Genomic DNA, 20,079 nt, shown 5'->3' with positions numbered 1-20,079 from the left:
GAATAACAATACTAACTACTGTTTATCGAGTACCTACTTAGAGCTATACATTGTATCTGGTCATTTCCTTTAGTTGCATCAATAAAAAAATGGTAATCTACAACCATTTGTCTCCATCCCCAAGGAAAATTGTGCTTATACCAATATAGTCAGTTGGTATTATTTCTTCAATATCAGATCTTATTCTTAGCAAGTTTTAACAAATTATTTGTTTTCTATATCTTCTTTGGTCATGATAGTGTCTAGTTTAGGGAGACAGTATGGAGAAGATTGCAGAAGTAGAGGCAGAGGTGGAAAAGTACAGAATACTAATGACACAGTGCTTTGACAGGCTACTAGGGCAAAAAAATGTTTAGTCTTCTCTTCAGTCCTGACAGATTAATATGTTTATCTGAGGGAAAGTATTGGTGGGAAAATTTTTTCTTGAGGGATAAGAAATATTAAATAAACAATTACTTTACTAAAGTTTATTTTCCAGTATCAAATATAATCACTAATTTTGACCAATTGAATTCTAAATTTAGAGTTATAGAATTTTTATGCCAAGAAACTTATATGTATTTTAGTGAGTAAAAGTCTTAAGTAAGTTTTCATAATAGAGGTCCTTGGTGGGGTTGGGGGTTTGGGGAGTGAATCTGTTTTAATGAATGTAAACAATAATGAACATATCAATTGTCTAATGTAACGAAATATAGGTGATTTTTCTAAAGGGAGAGAGTAGGTTCTCTCATAACAGAAAAACTTGAAAATGGAAAAACATATATATTGCTTTTTTGTTGTTTTTTTTAGAATCTTATTGTTTAAGGTCATATTTATTTATCCCAATTTCTTTTCTATTTTCCTATTAATCATTTTCTTGATCATAACTTTTTTCCCATGGTCACTTACTTGTCCTTACCAAATTTCAGTGGAATTTAGCTCAATGCTTATCTGAGTAACAATTAATTCTCATTTGTAAGGGTTATGATTTGCTAGAGTTCTACTAAGATTTCTTTACTTGTGAAATATCATAATTTTCTCTTTCTAATTTTGTGATATAATAACTCCCCTTTTCAACTGAGGAAAAAAACATGAATTTGAAGAGACTTGTACATTTATTAGACACACATTTCTGATCAATAAGCTAGGACTGATGGATGCTTTGGTAGATATTTTTAACTGCTGTGTTGCAGTTATTCTAAATATCTTTGGAGGATCTGAACTACTGGACACACAGCTTTCTTTACCTGTACTCCTTCCCCTTTCTTTGCCAGCTTTCATGTAATTAGGATGAGCTCTGTTTGGATCTTAATACTAATTATTTTTGCTATCGAGTCAGAGACCACCATAGCATCATAGCAGTTGAATTACCACTGCTTTTCTTTTTTCACCTCTACCTCTCTCTTCCCTGTCTCATAGGTTCAAGTGTTTGCTTTTTCCAAACCCATGCCACCTCTCTCTTCCCAGCAATTGACATGGGAACCACTTATCATCTTCCTCTTTTTCAAAGCCAAGAGTTTTCCACCCCTCTCCACCCCCAAAGCCATGTTAATTTAAAATTCTAACATCCCTGTGCCTGCAACATCTTCTCCTCCACTCTTCCCTTCTCCACTGACCCAATTTCATGAGTTGCTCTTATTCAAGCCCCAGTTGTGATATTATTTCTCCTCAGAGATTTTTGTCAGTGTTCCCAGAAAATCAGTTGCCACCTCCCCTCCCAGACCCTATCCAGCGTGAAGCTGTAGAATCCTGTTGTAGGATTTGTTGTCTTGAATTCTAGTGGCTATCATAGTGATTTCTACATAAGGAAATACTTCTGTCTAAGTATCACAAAAAATAATATAAATAACATAATTTTAAATTGACAAGACAGAATGTTTAAAAATAGTTTTCATTTTTATTTTTGTTCTTTTAAAGACAGAATACAGAAATGGGACTTTAATGAGAAGTCAGTGTGTAGTCATACAGGAAAGACAAGAGTTAGGAGTCCAGGGGAAGGAAACTCTTGAAGTATTTTTTTTAATGTACATCTTCTTTGTTAAAAGAAAAGTAAACAAGAAATAGGCCAATATAAAAGTAGACTAATCAAATGTAAGCAAGATATATAGACCGGAAGGTAGTGAGCAGTATGTATTTAAGAATTTTATGATATCATTGACTTGATGAAATCCCACAGTCGGTAGGTGGCAGGATCAGAATTCTGTCACCAGTCTCACATTCTTTCCATTGGTACTGCACTTCTGAGTAGAGAAATATTTATGATAGAAAGTTGAAAGTAATAGGGGTTCCAAGGAAGGGCAAGCAACTATAGCCTGAAAATTGGGAGCTTCCATTCACGGGTGACAGATGGTATGTGAGCCAGGCTTTGAGCATAGAGGTGGGATTGGACCTTAAATGAAGTAGGTGGAGGAAAAGGAGGATAACAAAGCAGGAAATGGGAAAGTGGCACATACGGAGAGTAGGCGATTTAAATTTGACTGAGTGCAGAGTTCAGAAAGGGCAATAATAGGAAATAATGTTAGGCTCCATTTTGGAGCAGAGGAACGTAGTGAAAGTTGTCTTGCTATGATCCATCTGGCAACAGTTTAAGGAAAGTTTGGAGAGACTGACTGCTGTAGCAACTTAGAAATACAGGAGACTTTTGCTATAGTCCATGAGAGAATAATGAGGGCTGAGGGATAAAGCTGAAATCACTGTAGTCAGAAATAGATGAGAAATGATGTAAAGAACAAAATGAAATAATCTAGTAATTGATTAGATTTGGAGTAGGGAAGGGAATGAGAATGACTGTAAGGATAATGATAAACAGAGGTAAGCAGAGCACATTTAATATTGAAATACACTGAGTTTGATACACATATAAAAAGAGATGAAAAATGTCCAGTATTCCAAAGGGATTCAGGCTAGAAATTATGAGAAGGAAAGACAAGAAATAAAAGTTTTATGGGAGAATTCTGCCTAAAAATGATAGTATGACATCATAATTTTGAGTGATTTTGACAAGGGAAAGAGAAATAGGATAAGGCTACAAACTTCGGTGAATATCTACATTTAGGAATTGGTCGAAGGAGGAAAAGCCAGAGAGATGGAAAAACAAATATGGAAGTGGAGAATCTTCTTGTAGAAAGGATGAGGAGAATGAGAACCGTTTTGTCAAAGGCCTTCAAATTTTGGGGTGTTCAAGAGAACAATTGCAGTCCACAATGAGCAAGCTAGATTGCCTGGTCTCGAAGAACACACACACTACTTCTCACAAGTTATTAGCATGCTTTCAGACTAGAGGGACAATTCCAGTGGAAAAGGAGGACCTGAAGATTCAAAATAATTGCTGGAGCAGAATTCTAAAGCAAGTGTTAAGGGGACTGGGTCATGGGTGAGGGTGATTGTGCCCGCATTGGAGCGGGAAGCAGAAGAGAAATGCTTTCACTTTGACACGGGCAAGGAGAGTGTGGATAACAAAATCATGAGGTAGAAAGAAAAGTCACTGATAGAAATCATGTCAGAAGTTGTCAGTCTCTGAGAAGTGTGAGGCCAAGATCATCTGTGCAGAGCTGAGTAGACAAGGTATAGGATGAGGCACCTAGAAAAATGTTCAAATGAATGAACTATGGAAGGTGATAGGGGATTGATTAGAGCTCAACAGATAATTTGCCAAGGCTTGATAAGATGGCCTCTCTTAGCTGTATTTCTAGGAACTGAAAGTTTCTATTTCATTAATTAGATATTTTAGTAAGAGCATTACTTCCTTTGTAACTTGAAATGTGTGTAAATTTTATATCTGAAGATGACAGAGATGATCTATATTGTTATCCAACTCTTGCTAAAATGAGTTTCTTGTTATATTGATGTTTAAGATTGAACATATTAAATTTAGGTAACTTCTCATCTTCTGGAAACAAGTTGGGTAGAGTTAAGGTTAGCCAATGTTGTACAAGGCCATCAATACAATATTGAGATTTTATCTTCTATTGTATTTTCTTCATACAACTTTGACTAAGATGTGCTGTAATAAGGTACAGCCTTAGTAAATTAAATAAAGAGCCATTTATAACATAGCTTATAAGCAATTTTTCCACACACAACAGGAATGACTCTAGGCCTCATTTGTTGATGGCATGTTTTTATGAATTATGCAAGTCCATTATCTCTGTTACTCTTATTTTTTACAGTAGTACAGGGGCAAGTAAGAGAAGATTACATTCTTTTTTTTTCCCCCTAATCAAAAGCTTCTACAATCCTCTCTAACTGGATATCTCTACTTCTCTAAAATTAATGAATACTATGTTGTATTTTTAGCAGTGAAAACAAAGGAAGAAACGTGGTATGGAAATTCAGAAATGTTCCAAAATTTTTCACAGTTCTTTTTATTTAGTCGTTCACGTAGGGGCAGAAAAACAATGTTCGCTTCTGTATATTACTTAGAGTATAACTGCAGTTCATCTTTGTATGTTTTTCATTAGTGTATTCATACTTCACAATGTTTTTCAGAATCCTCAGTCAGTAGCAGTTCTCCAGGGTCTGGTCCCAGTTCGCCAAACAATGGGCCAACTGGTAATGTTACTGAAAATGAGACTTCGGTTTTGCCCCCTACTCCTCAGGCTGAGGTAAGACTCATTATTTTGGTTCTTTTAAAAGTTAATCCTTGATTAGCCCCCTAAAATGCAGTGATATTTCTGAATTGAAGTTTAAAGCCACCCGTTCTTAGTTATTTTTCTGATAGGTTTATAATGTGTGGAATTGAGTAAACTCAATCTGATTTACAAAGTTTGGATGACAGTCATGGTTTGAAAATACTGAAGTATAATCCTCAAAGAAACCACTCTTAGTGATGCTGAGTATATACTGCCCAGCAGTTGTGCAACTCAAAAATCTTTCTGCATGGTTCTTGGTTATCCTGATGGGAATAGACCCATCAGTAAGTAAAACAACATCATGCAAACCTCTCAGAAGAACAGTTGCCCAAAACAAGTTAAGTGTTTTATCCAATTGACCTGAAGAGTAATGAGAAAATTGTTGAAGTATCATAGTTGAGGAACACAGAGCTCCGCTAAGCAAACATGTATTGAGGACCTACTATGTGCCAGTCATTTTGCCTGGCAGTGGGGATATAAAGATAAATGATACATGAACTCTGTCCTTGAAAAATGAAAGATTAAAGGAAACTGGTCTGAAATAACACATGATTTTTTTTCTGGCTGTATGCTATCAACTTTAATAACATTGGTTTTTTGGCACATGATTTCTTGAAACCAGTGATACAACAATAGAGGAAAGTAAATTTATGAGTCAGCAAGAATTTGTCTATGTAGTTTCTGTAGTAGGCTAAGCAAAGGCAACAGCCACTCCTGTGGAATCAGCTGTTTTGGAGTCACCATCAGTCAACTGAAATTCTCCATATTTCTTTTCTGTCATTATAATGCCTCCTTACCATGCATTGCTCTATGCAGGGGAAGCTGGTGTAGTAACTTCTCATATATAACTGTGACATGCTTCTTTCATTGTGTTTTATAGAGTCATGATCCTTTGGGGTTGAAAGGGACTGATCAAATCTCTGATTCCTGAACCATCTGTGTAGCTCTCTTGATATGTGGTTATCAGACTGCCACCAGAGCACTCTTTATTCAAAGGGAACTCGCTTCACTGTCTCCTGGGGCAACCTACTTGATTTTGGATGGTTAGCTTGACTGATAGAAATGTCTTCTGTACATTATGCCAACATCTGTGTCCGTAGCTTCATACATTCACACATACACGTATAATAAATTATTTATAAGTTATAAATTATCTGGCCAAAATATAAGGGAAGGTTGTCCCTGATAAGGAGAGGACTGGAGCCAGTGAAGTCACTTCTTCTCTGAGGACATTTGTATACTTGAGTCTTGAGTTTTGGTTTTCAGAACCTCACATAACTCTGAAGGGAGAGAGAAGGCAAAGCCCAGTACTGACCAAAGAGGATAATCTAACAGGAAACCATTCAAACCCAAAGACACATATCTGTGCTACATTGGTGAGTCCCTCATCCCCACCTACAGAGGTGTCTTGATGTAGACCAGAGCAGGGGCAGAGTCTTTCCTGAAGTTGTAACCAGAAGCTAGTTGTAGTCCGAATTTTCATAGCCTCAAACTGTTAATTTAATTTAAAATGCCCCAGATTTTTAGTTCCCTAGGTATCTGGAAAAAGCAAAAGTAAATTCTTTCTAGAGGAATACACATTCATTTTAGATTTCAAATTTTTCCCTCAATTTTCCAAGGAAAATGAGCAGAATAGATAGATGCTCTTTTGCTTATGACCATCTTTCAGCTATGTGAAGAATACAATTCAGGCCTCTATATTTTCTCCTGTCCTCCATCTATTTCTTGTTTCTTACCATCCTATTGTCCCTTTCTCATCTTCATTTTTCTTTCTAAAACATGATACCAGGTGGAATAAATATTTCACATGTATTTGTGGCCATAGATGTAAGTGGGATTCTTGGACTATTGGTTACAGGTATTGTATTTCTGTTAGTGCAGTTATATCTCAATATCAGTCAGTTTTCTGCAACCCTTTAATCAATTTCCAGAAAAAGAACAACTTGGTCACAAATATTTCTAAAAAACTTTAGATTTCCATTTCCTCTCAGTTTGAAGAATGCGTTTCAGTTGCAGAAACACTAAAAGATCTGGGTTCTAAATAGGTTCTGGATGAATTCTGTATCCTTGGAAAATGAAAACACACTAAACCACATTCGTTCAACAGCATTTATGATTCTTAGAAAAACATTGTTAGTACAAAAAGTGCAGAAGACCACTTACAGCTTGATAGTATTTTGTTAAGTTCAGAAACAGGCAGTGCAGTATTTTGATCGGAAAAACGTATGTAATAAAAGTATATTTTAAAAAAGCGAGGGAGTGATGAACACAGAATTTAGCATGGTGGTTACCTCTCAAGGGGGAGGAAGGCAGTGGGGGACATGGTTTGTTACTAAAGATGAAGATACATATAACCCTTCATTATAAATACAAACATATGCATATAGCACTTAGTACAACATTAAGAAACAACCAAGAAATACATATTCATGAGACTGGATATAAATGGGAAAAGGTGAGATTTTGTCTTTACTTCAAGCTTTTTAAAACCTGTTAAATTAAATTGAGTGTCCCAGATTGTGTGACCCTATCATTAAATTTCAAAATAGATACAGTGGAGAATGTAAATTAAAGGAATTTGCTTTTACTATTTTAATCTGTTTTATATTCCTAAAACCTTTTGCTGATACCTAAACACAAATATCTGTTTATATGCCCCAGCTTTTCAGCTAATTGTTGACATATTCTTTCCTTCCACCCCCACCAGTTAAAAAAAAAAAAAAACAGAAGGAAATGTGATTGAATGGAGTTTGAAAGAGTAGAGGTATTTCTTCAGGTCAGTGACAGGATGTTCACCTCCAAAGCTGGAAAGACTAGTTCAAAAGCAAGCAGTGACTTACCTCATAATGAATTAATTGTGTGCCTGAACTATGATCCAAAAGGCCAGGTGGGCAGACCTTTATGCACTGATGGGTAGCCTCTCCGTGGCCCAGAACAAAAAATTCAACCCTGATGGCTAACATGTGGTTTTCTGCTGCATTGCATTTACAGAGGTCTGTGGCATAATTCATACTGGAGAGGTGAGGAGACAGCAGAATTCAGACTGGAACTGTCAGCAAATTAATATCCTCGTCTTGTAACACCAAATATTTCCACCTAAACTAGAGAAAAGAGGAAAAAACAATGTTTTTCAGCCAATTTTGTATTAATCATTTTGAATTTAGTATGATGTTTACAGACATCTAAGATTAATAATAGCATGTGATGTCATATCAACAGAAATATTTGGGGGTATGAAAAATTTACATCATTACACTTTCAAAAATCAAATTAGTTGCATACTTTACCCTTCATAAAATAGGCTTATTCTACCATCTTTGCTTAAAATAGTGTAACAGTGTACATTTGAATCAACTCTCTTTTCTGTGACCTGGAAGTAGAAAAGCATGTCACCTAATTCTTTCAGATCCCATGTAAACGAATGGGATTCTACTCCCTTTTTGCTGCTTAGGAAATAGGAAAGTAAGGCTGTATTTCAGGCTGATCTTGTGGCTTAGGTAAAAAGAAAATTTCCTCTCTCATAATTCATGTGTTCTGCATAATTTAAATAAAGGTTAAGACAGAAGTAAGAGGAGAATTTACTTGTAAGTCCAGGCTAAGGAAACCGCACGTTGCATTCAGATGTATGGGTCTTCCATTCAGAAGGCTCCCAAGGAACCTGGCTGCAAAACCAACTACTTTGTCATCATTGGTTAAGTTGCTGAACTTGCCCTGAACCTCAGATTCTTTATCTAGTGAAAGGTGGTAATAACTACCCCAGCAGCTTTGTGGTGGGGAATCAGTGTTTGGAAGGCAGGTGGTAAATTGTGAAGTGCAGAACAAGTTCATTTTTTGTTTTTGGTATCAATACTGACTTCTAGTAGGGAAAACTCATTAGTATGTTTGTCATCAAGCCAGCAAATCTCACGTGAGAGTGAGCCTCCATCTGCTCTGGCCACTTCTGTTCCATTTCTTCAATTTCTTACATATGCTCAGTCCCGAACTCGGATCACTGGAGCTACTTACTTTACTCATTTCTAAACTTGATTGGGGAGCTGAAACCTCAGGAGTTTCTATTTCCAACTCCAGTCAGAGATGTCTTTACCTATCTAGTTACTTTATTGTTAATACTGTGGGCCTGTGGGTTCAAATATGTTTCCATGAATATCAACACCATTATTTTAGATTTGGTAGATTTATTTGATAGCTATTTTAACAGTAGCCAAGCCGCTGGTTTATTTCTAGTTGAACATTAGTGGCTGGCTCTGCTATGCTATTTTTTAAATAATTTTTTCCAGCAGATACAAACGATTTTAAAAATGGATTCTAATAATAAGGTTAAGTACTCTAAAATCATCTGAAATGTCACTTGTTTTGCCCCAATCTCACATGACTCATCTGCCTGTTGTTTCATAATAGTTGTTGTGACGTTTGCTGTAAATGTTATGCTCCCTTCTGAGTGGGTGTAGAGCTATGGTTTTAGATAGCTGCAAATAAGACCCTCCTCCCCCCACCCCCCCAGGGGAAAGGAGGTGGTTATGACACAAGAATCATTTACTAGGAATAACATGAGTCAATAATGTAAACCAAGACCTTTAACAAAACATCAGTGACTTTTAAATGCAAAGGAAGCCCTGTCAAATGATAATTTTTTTCCTCCAAACCATTTTAGTAATACATTCTTGGGTGTCCAGTAAAAATGAAAACTTAGAGATTTTTACTGCCTAAAAAAATTTATTCATCACATGGAGATTTTAATTTTCTATCAGCTGTCTGAAAGGAGAATGGAAAATAAATACTATACTGAAAAATACCATGAAAGCCGTAGGCAAACATTAAATGATTAAGAGATTTTTTTTTCTTTGTTTACTTGTTTGTTTTTAATGTGGTTCTTCTTTTTATTTAGATAATCTAGATTTGGGAATTTGGAACCTTTTAAAGCCAAAACAGATTGAGGCTTACAAGCATGTCTTCCTAGATGCTGCTCTAATAGAACAGATATTTCCTGATAGATCTAGTCAGAGGTGCTCCAGTCTTAGGCTGAAGGATCTGATGTCCAGGAAAGGTAGGCAGCTACCCAGAGTCATAAGCCAGTGAGTGGTAGAGCTCAAGTGTAAGATGCTTAGACCACTCTCCTTTACACCAGTCCAGACTGCTGCTCACCAAAACCTTTAGGTACTGATATTCTTTTTCTAATGTTTCTAATGCTCATGAATATTGTAGATAATTTTGAGCATGCAGTAACTTGAAAATTCTACATTCACTTTTTCTATGAGCCTCTTAAAAAGTGGGTGATTACATAGTTAGTATTCTGTCAAGGGTCATCTGTTGACTTCTTTGTCTTCTTAAGAGCAAGAAAGGAATTCTCCCTCCCTTCTTCTCTCCCCCCACCTTCCTTCCTTCCTTCCTCAGTATCTTCTATCCCCACATGCATTTTCCTTGCCCCTATATGCAGTCATTTTCTCCTGTATTTTTGTTTGCATGGGTTCTTACGTCATACATGTATTTTTTGCTTTGTGCTCATGAATTTTAGGGGATATAAATGGCATGGTGTTATCAATCTCATTCCATTTCTTATTGTTATCACTAAGCATGTGATAAAAATAAGACTAGCTCTTTTTAGAGCTAGTCCCATCATAATGGATGCATATACCTAATTGCTTTTAATCACTGTAATAAGCCATGGTGGGTACTCCTCCATTTTACCTACCTGTTCTCCAGTTGGATTCCCCAGTGACCTCCAGTTCTCACCCACCACCAGAAAATGCTTTAGTGTATATCCACACTCATCACTCTGTAGCTAAATGAGAATTTCTTGAGCAGCAGGAGAACCTCTGGGTCATGGTGTGCAGTGCTAAAATATTCACCAGAATTGCTATACCAGTCCACAGTCTCACCAGTAATGTGTGATGATTTTACTTTCCTAAATCCCTGTGACATTTAACATTGTCCATTTTTGTAATTTTTGCCAGTGTCCATTTCGTAAGAGAATTTGAATCTTTTGATTGAAACTAAGGTCTTCTTGATGTCAATGGCTAAAGAAATAGCTCTATTGAGATATGTAATTTTCAGTTTATGTGTATTTTATTCACCTGAATTTCAAATATTATCCATAATTTAGGGTTTCAATTACCATGATGGTGAGAAAAGTAATTAAAATTTGAAGGTCATTATTAAATTATGGATAGGCCTCTCTGCCCCAACACCTGGCTCAGTCATATCCCTCTTCCCAACATCATGCTCTTTCTGGTGAAATGCTAGTTACCCATCAAAGCCTAGTTTAAAATCGACAACCTGCTCTGTGCCATTGAAGTGTTTTGACCATACTCTAATTATAGTAATTATGACGGGTCATTAGAGCTAGTTCTCTACTTTTCTGTGCACTCGAGTAGCATGTGAACTTATGTGGCCTAGGACATCTTTGTACCCCTCCCACCCAATTAATCTAACTTAATTGTAATTAATTAATTGTTTTGTGAATGTTAAGCAATAGCCATTGTACATTTAATATTTTCATTTTATCTGACTACAGCAATCATTTCTGGTTCTGAGAAATTTTTAGATTAAAACCATCTTCCGCATGTTCTAAGGTATGAAACATTGGCATCTTAGCACAGCACTGATTTAAGGGCTGCATCGGTTTCAGAACAGCTTCCTGGAAAAATCCTGGCCTTGCCTGGAAATACTTGTAAGCTCACCACAGTGCTAAGGTGGGGTAACCTTCCAGCCTTGCAAGAATGCTGGTCAGGATCCTTCACTGTCTCAGTGCAATGGTCCCTCTCACCATCCATTCATCTGACTTTTCAAGTGTGTCTGCACCCTTTTAGCAGTGTACCATACAGCTCCGGTTTCTTATTAAGAAACATTAACCTGGAACAGATAGCCTGCTTCTATCAAGAAGTCAAATTGAGGGGACTTCCCTACTGGCCCAGTGGTTAAGACTCCACGCTCCCAATGCAGGGGGCCTGGGTTCGATCCCTGGTCCAGGAACTAGACCCTACATGCATGCCACAACTAAGAGTTTGCATGCCACAACTAAAGAGCCAGCGGGCCACAACTAAGGAGCCCACCTGCCACAACTAAGACCCAATGCAACCAAATAAATAAAAAAAAAAAGAAGTCAAATTGAGGAAAGTTATATTTAAAGAAGATAATTTGAGAAAAACATTATTTCAGCTAAGTCATTTGTGATTTTATCCATTGGAAGTTTATGTAAATGCTGTGCTTATTTCCTTATCTATAAATTGAAGGAAATAAATTATGTCCAAGTCTCTGAAGCTTCCGTGATATGATATATACCAGTTAGCCTCTGTGGGAAGAACCAACTATACCCCCCAACTTGGGGGACTTTGGACTTTCCTTACTTCCTCAGGAATTATGTCCATGACTTGAAGATCCTCATGTCTATAAAGTCACCAGGGCTTTTGCTTTCTTCTCACGCCAGGCTAGCTGGCTCCCAGTTGTACACTTTTATTCTTTTCCATAAGCCCCAGGGCCTGATTGTGCTTCCTATTTTTCTCTCAAGCTTCCTCCTTCTTCATACTTTTTTATGGTTCCCTTATCCTTCAGTAATGGCTGCAGAGTGGTGTGTAGCTTCTGCAGCAGTACCTGACAACAAATCATCCAGCCTTGATAGGTTTAAAAGTTTGATTGCTGATCCCACTGGGAACCAGAATTAGGGAAATCTCTCAGTTCCTTCATCCATAACAAGAGCATAAGATTGCTGGAGAGTGGCTGGAATTAGGAACTAGGAAGTAGGTTAATGTCCCAAAACTCCCTGGCATAGGGCTTGGCACACCGTCAGTGCTATCCTAGGAAATGGCACCACTCAATTTTGCTATGAAGCTACAGGGGCCTGAAGTCCCATAGTAAGAACATTCCCAAGTCCCTTCACTTTTGTCAAAGCCCCTGTGAGCAGCCAGTGTGCTACTGCAATTATTACACCTGAGAAGAAACCTTTTTTTCACTTTAGTATAGGTTTGCTTCCTACGATGAGGTAGGAGGATATCGCCCAAGTTCTGACTGGAAAACAAAGATAACCTCTTTTGTGGGGTTGGGGTAACTTTTGGTGTCATTCCCACAGTGCCTGTCAAGTCTCCGTGCTGTGGGAAGCAGATACAACCTTGAATGAGTATTGTACATGATTTAAAGTAATTATTTTTCCACATTTATTTCTCTTCCATAAATACAGATAAGCAGATGAAATATCCTTTTATTATAAATGGCTGCTTGCTGCCAATAAGCTAGTTAAAACATTTTTACTTCCTCATACGTTCTTTTGTTCTCGTTCAGGTATATATTCTATATTTAAAAATCATGGTAAAAACATATCAGTATAAGCAAAATAACTCGTCTTTTTAAATTAGAGCAAATATGCAGCTGTTGTTGATACTCCTTAAATAAAATTGCACTCTCATACATTCTGATGATAAAATCTTTTCCAACAATCTTCATGGGTTTTTGACAACTTTAATTTTGTAAAGGGTTTCACATAAACTCAATGTAATGTTAAAAATTTCAATATACTTCTTGCTTTCTCGCTGTACAAATATCTGACTTGTTCTTCTGAGAAAAAACAAACTCTGAGTTGGTTTGGAATTCCAAGTTGCAATGAGAAAAGTCCACCTTTAGCTTTCTGCTCTTATTATGTTAAGGCTACGACTCATCTCCAAACAAACGTATGATTGAGGTGATGTTTTGGAATAACATCCTGTGTTTTGGTGGCGCATCACTCTTCAGTGACATTCTGAGGTTGCATTGTATTAGCACATGATATTTTCCCCAGTTAATTGATATCCCAGGTTTGTCCAGGGGAAAATCTACCGCTCCCCCAAACATACTTGACAAGTTATTATATTTACTTTAGTCAAAGCCCGTGTGTGCAATATCCCTCTTGGAGGTGGTCTATTATTGGAGTCCCATATGCTTTTTGTTTGGGAAGAAAGCAGTCACTGTGTCATACTGTTACATGGAGTATTCTTTTTCAGGGATGTTGTTCCCTTGGGGACCATATCAGGCCAGAGTTCCTTAGTCTAATAAGACCTTTGTAACTCTTATTGTATAAGAGTTCTGGGAGGGAAGCAAGAGTTAAACAGAAAATGTAATTCAAGCAACTATATTAGGCCACATGTGGGAAAACATGACTCTTAGTATTGGATTAAAAAAAAGGTTATTTGTTGTAAAAAGGACTCTGATGCCAAAATTTTCAGGGTATTTCAGTGTAAGTGAAGACTGTGGTGGCCCAGGGAACTCACAACATTTTAACATTTACTTTAGTTTCTGAATATGTATGATTTAAAAAACACCATACAGCGTTGTCTTTTCACAAATTTTATATTTAAAAAAAGATATAATTAGTTGTTATAGAAGTCCTGTATGGTGATATTTAAGATTTTCTTGTGTGAGTTTTCCCATCAGCAAAATGATGTTTAATCCATATGAGGATAATGATTATAGCAACATTACATACATATTCATCACGCATTAATACAAAAATCTGTACTCATAAGAATTAGTCAACTTAATTGTTGTACTTTACCAATTGATGACAAACACACTGATTATATTCCATAAAGGTAGAATTTTAAAAATGAATTTTTTCCAAATGAACATAGAAGCTCGCTCTTCAGATTTTACAGTTACAACTGATGAAGAAAATTTTAATTTATTACATATAATGTTTTTGGATACAAAAGTCATAAAATACTTATAAGTTCTTAATTAAGATACTTAAATGTTTTGACAGATTATGATAATGTAAAATCTGTTTTCTGAAATGAGAACGTTACAGTAAAATATGTGATATTGTGTAATATTTTGAGAGTTCCCTTTCACCTTTTTTTTTTTTTTTAAAACCAGAAAATAGTTTCACAGCAACGCATTCTAATTCACGAAGATTCCATGAACCTGCTCAGTCTTTATACCTCTCCCTCTTTGCCCAACATTACCCTGGGACTTCCAGCAGTGCCAGCCCAGCTGAATGTAAGTTATTACCCTGCAACAGCCTAAACCAGCCCAAGGGATATTTTCATAGGGGAATTCTCGTTCTTTTCTTGTATATTTAAACTTCAGGGAAACTTGGTAGTCTACTTCTCCTTCACTGTTTGCTGAGTTGTTCAAAGATGTTCAGTTTAATTTCACATTAAAGAATCATGCTGGTTCATATCATAATATATAAAAATAATAACTAACATTTATATAATGCTTTATAGCTTTTAAAAAAGATAGCACTCTCCAGGTATATTATTTTGGTAGCTCCACGCAACCATCCTATGAAACAGAGATTACAGGACACATTTTTACAGAAGAAGCAGCTGAGACTTGGAATGCATAAAAGCCCAAGATCACAGACCCAGCAAGTAGCAGACCTGAACCTCAACTCAGGCCATTGCTGAGAGGTGCAGCGTCTGAAGCACAGCAGCATATGTTTAAAGAATTTATTTTGTGAATGACTTTATTTTGAGAATTTAGGTTACTGACTCTGAGGTACTGAAGCATACATATCTGGAAAACCTCTCTAAGAACAATATTAAACTCTTGCCTGGAGATTCAAAGTGAATCAATTACTTTAAAAGTCCTGACAACTGAAATAGGATCTTTTGGAGGTAATTGTCCTACTAACAGAAGACAGCAATAATTATTTTATGCATATTCCCTAAAATAATATAAATTTCAGTCATTGTAAAAGATTTGTAAACTTTACCTAGACTAATTTATCTGTGAAAAGTTAGTAAATTAAATTGTACTTATGCAGAGGTCATATGATACATTTGGTTTAAAGAGAAATTTGTTCCAACCCTTGGCACCAATTTTGCCAATTTTTAGATGCAGGTCTTCCACTGAATCCATCTTGTCAAATTCACATCTTTTAAAGTATGCTAACATTAAGAAATCATAAAGAGTTGACCATTTTGTGACTAATTTATTTTCAAAATATGAACCCTATCTATGGTATGCTACTAGTTTATGCACAAGCACACCTACAGGTGACATTTTTTAATGATAAATTTTATGATTGTGTTCAATACATATTATAAAACCAATCTAAGAGGTACCTTATTGTATTTGGTATTTTTAATAGAGTAGAATGTTATCTTATGTGATATAGTAATCTTATACCAGTGAGGAGAAAGCAAAATTTGGATGTTGTTTTGTATTTGGAGATTAAAGAAGACAGGCTTAAAAACACTGAATTCAGCTATGCCCCTGAAATTCCACATGAAACATTTGTAAACAGTTGGCTCTAGTGAAAAGAAGAAAGAAATTAGGGATGAAATAAAACATACATATTTATGGATGATATTTTCAAATCTTCACTTATTAAAAATTATTTTCTTCTGTTCCTATTTTTTCCTATCTCTTCTGATGATAAGCAAATACTAACACAAAAACTTATGACACGTGAATAGGCTTTTTTTTCTTCCTACTCTTTTTTTTGCATGTTCTAAGTCACTCCTACCAGCTAACACAAACATACACCACTTTTAATGTGGTCGGCGAGAATTTTTTCCCAAAGGACCAAGTACTAAAAACCAGACCATTTAATGTTTCAATGGTAATACAATTTGGTACCTTTGGATGAATAAACCAGTGTGGTTTGGATTGAAGTTTCATTTTTCTTTGCTTCCATTTTGGTGTGGATGAGGCCATCACAATTAATTTTTCAAGCTTAACATTGCTTTGGCAAAGGGATCTCTAATATTCTAGTTCCCCACTGAGTAGTGGTAAATTTTAAGGAAAAGAGGCCAGGAGAAGGAATCACTTCTAGATTAAACATTGCATTGACTCACTGTGTGACTAAGACAAACCATTTACCTCTTTGTCCTTCAATTTCTCCGTCACTGAAAATTGCTTTGCTTCCCTGGTACACAGCAATTTTGAAAGATGAAACATGAGTTTTGAAAAGAAACATGCCACATAATTTTGAGGTATTAGACCTCTGCTTTTGTAATACCAAAATGACCACCATTCATTAAGTTCTTTGAATAGGAGAATTCATTATTACTGTTGATGATATAAATATTATTGCCTTATTACTGTGTTATCATATATTTCAAGTTCTTAATAGCATTTTTATTTGATATCTAATTTCACTTGTAGTTTATTTTATTAAACAAAAGTATCTGGAGTGTCATTTTCAATATTTAAAGATTTGGGAATCTGTTATGAATTAATATAAAATACATGTTTAAATCAAATTCCTGCATATTTTATATAACCTTTCATTGACTTATCTCAAGAATTTTATTTTAAAAATTAAATACTGGAAACCCACAGCTCTGTGAACGTATTAGAGGACGTATAGAGAAAGGGTAAATTGTTCCTTCTGCTTGAAACCCCAAAATTACGGATCATTTTATCTCTAGCTTCTTAATCCCTATCGTACAGCCATTAGCTCAGCGATTTGAATAAATTTTACTTTTCTAATATACCTTTTACTACAGCAGTATATTAAACTATTTTAGAAATAACTTTCCCAGTTATTAAGCCTGAAATTAGCATGATTTTTAATGTTAAAAAAAGTTTTATTTTGGGTTCAGTATAATGATACCCAATACTAAATTGTCTCCAGTGCTTCAGCTCTATTTTTGTTTCTCCTTTGTTAGTTCACTTAGTTCACAAGACATGGTGTTATCCATTTTCCCTACTCAGCCATTGGGTAAGGTAGGGCTTTTTGGTCGGGGGTTAGGGGGTGTGGGAATTATGGAATAAGAAACTAATCTAATGATTTACAGACCTAATGACCCATATGGATGAAAGCGGATTAATATCTGTATTATTTCTTGACACAGGCTTCAAATTCACTCAAAGAAAAACACAAGTGTGAGACCCAGACACTCAGGCAAGGTGTTCCTCTGCCTGGGCAGTATGGGGGCAGCATCCCGGCATCTTCAAGCCATCCCCATGTCACTTTGGAGGGAAAGCCCAACAGCAGCCACCAAGCTCTCCTGCAGCATTTATTATTGAAAGAACAAATGCGACAGCAAAAGCTTCTTGTGGCTGGTAATTCATAATGGCACCATTTGCAGGTTATTTTAGGGCTTTCATTTTATCAGCAATTCAGTGTACTGTCTCTTTAACTCAAGACCTAGTAAAGATTCACAGTGTCATACATAGGTCTCCCTGATACCTACTACTGTGGAAAGACTGTTGTCTTTATTTATTCCTCTAGATCCATGAAAAAAAAACTCACCTTATTTAACCTTCATACATACCAGAGTGGACTATTGGTGAGTCATTGATCAGATGCATATCTGCCCAATGCTTTGGCACTTTTGCCTTCACCCCACCCAACCTAGCCTTCTGATATTTGCCCGGTAGTATACTACTTTTCGTAAAACTTATCCCATAGCTATTTTCTGTAGCTTCTTTCTTAAATTGTGTATGTGTCTGCGTGTGTGTACATATATACATGTACATATATATTTTTTTCAGGTGGAGTTCCCTTACATCCTCAATCTCCCTTGGCAACAAAAGAGAGAATTTCACCTGGCATTAGAGGTACCCACAAATTACCCCGTCACAGACCCTTGAATCGAACCCAGTCTGCACCTTTGCCTCAGAGCACATTGGCTCAGCTGGTCATTCAGCAGCAACACCAGCAATTCTTGGAGAAGCAGAAGCAATACCAGCAGCAGATCCACATGAACAAGGTAAGTCCCCAAGCCACGTCAACATGCCATAACCACTGGTGTGGAAATTGGGGTTTTCTTCACTGATGTGTGCATACAGGAGAGAATGTTGGTATCCATCACAGCCAAACGGAGACTGCCCTCCTGGCCCTGCTGTCAGGGTTCAAGGACACCATCACATTATCACTGTTTTCTCCCTCACTACATGCGTAGGACATTTGTAGCAAAATTGAGGTCCTAGATTAGAAAGTCTTTTATGATTGGGTACCTGTCTTAATACAGAAGCACATACAGGCACATGTGTGCAGAGCCCCATTTTTTGTTATTGTAGTAAAGGTGTGAGGCAGAGTTGAAGTTTGCACAGGTGCTAGCAGCTATGCCAAGGTCGGCCAGTTAGGTATTTCTCAGCAACTTCTATGTATGCAAGTTATATTTATTTTTTAATATGCCCTACTTTATTCCAGTCAGTGTTGAAGCAGTTTCTCAGAAACTTGTGGTAGTTTCTTTCTAGCAGCCTTATTGTGGCTGAAATGGACAGCAAATGCCTGAATCACAGCACATCCTCAGGAGCCCTCCTGCTGAGGCAACCACAGTCATTCTAAAATAATGGTATCAGGTGGGCCAGCAAAGCATTTTCAATGAACTTGTAAGCAAAACCGGTCTGTACAGTTTTGCCACTACTCTCTGCTGTCGTAGCCTTACAAAGTAGCATCCTCTCATTTCTGGTGAATGAAAGGTCCTGAATTTCAAAATTCTTTCTCTTATCCTTTGTTACTATATCACCTCCAGATATCTTGTAGAGATATTATATTGAGAAACAATCTCCTGTTTACTGATAAATGGATAGGTAAAAATTGAAATAGTATTTAAGTGCTTTATTGTATTGTGATATAAACAAAACAAAATCTCATGGGAGAAGATCTAATCATCTTTCTAATAGCAAGAGAAGGGGGTCTTTCTCATGTGCTCACCTTATTGCAGGTGGGGTTAGAGGTTTTCTCTCCTCTTTGGCCTCCATCTTAACAAGGCAGAGCCATGGAGGGCGCATGGGCTGAAGACCCCAATACTGAACACAAATTCTCCCAGCCCAACCCTTTGCAGCATTCAATGACGTGTATGTGTGTATATCGGGTTTCAGGGTGGTTGGCTGTGCCAGCTGCCTCTCCTGTTATCGTTTGCTGTACTGCAGATTATATTTCACTATATTTCAGACTCTTTCTATGTCATCACATTAATACCTGTTTTATTGCTACAGCATTCCTCTAAATTTATCAAATTGTTTTGGGTAAAATCAGTCTTGTCAGAGGAGAACCAACTTCCTTCTGTATAATGGCGTATAATACTCCTTGTCTTGAATGTTATTCTGCATGTTTACTATCTTATGGTGGAGTTATGTTGGTTTGTTTGTTTTGTGGTATCTTAGCACTACTTAAAACTACCAGGTATTCTTGAAACATTGTCCAGTGTGAGAGGAAAGACTGGGAATTCTACTTTTCACCTCACAATATTTTGATCTGGAATTAAGTTCATGTAGAAAAGTAGTATTGGATTGTAAGTTTACTTTCTGCTACTCGGTTCTACTTCCTAGAAATATGTGGATGTGCATATTCTATTATAGATAAATTAGGTAAATTGATCCCTTTCAAATCATCATCTACAGATGATTTCTATGAATACCTTTAAGAATACTTTGGAATACATTTTTTATGACCTAGAGTTGCCACTGCTTCACACTCAGATGGTTTGTTAATATCAGAATCTTTGTATATTAGTTATCACAGTCGAGATTTTGACAGGCAGATGCTAACCTCAGTCACATGGAAGAAACTAAGATGGAAAGCAGGCATTTGCATTTTAGC

General features: G+C 36.5%; 1 protein-coding gene across 10 annotated transcripts in view; it reads left to right on the top strand.

Moving 5' to 3' along the window:
- Nucleotides 1–20,079, top strand: part of HDAC9 (histone deacetylase 9) — a 582,852-nt gene that overhangs the window by 155,239 nt on the left and 407,534 nt on the right. For all 10 annotated transcript variants that reach the window (XM_081243377.1, XM_081243376.1, XM_081243378.1 and 7 more), the window contains 4 exons: nucleotides 4,468–4,583; nucleotides 14,448–14,570; nucleotides 17,381–17,591; nucleotides 18,024–18,241. In XM_081243377.1, the coding sequence (XP_081099503.1) occupies nucleotides 4,468–4,583; nucleotides 14,448–14,570; nucleotides 17,381–17,591; nucleotides 18,024–18,241 (668 nt within the window). The remainder of the gene's footprint in view (nucleotides 1–4,467; nucleotides 4,584–14,447; nucleotides 14,571–17,380; nucleotides 17,592–18,023; nucleotides 18,242–20,079) is intronic.

This window comes from Mesoplodon bidens, assembly GCF_964165515.1.
Source record: "Mesoplodon bidens genome assembly, chromosome: 9".
In the NCBI taxonomy this organism is placed as follows: domain Eukaryota; kingdom Metazoa; phylum Chordata; class Mammalia; order Artiodactyla; family Ziphiidae; genus Mesoplodon; species Mesoplodon bidens.
The sequence above is the reverse complement of the archived record's forward strand: the minus strand, read 5'-3'. Positions and strand labels throughout refer to the sequence as shown.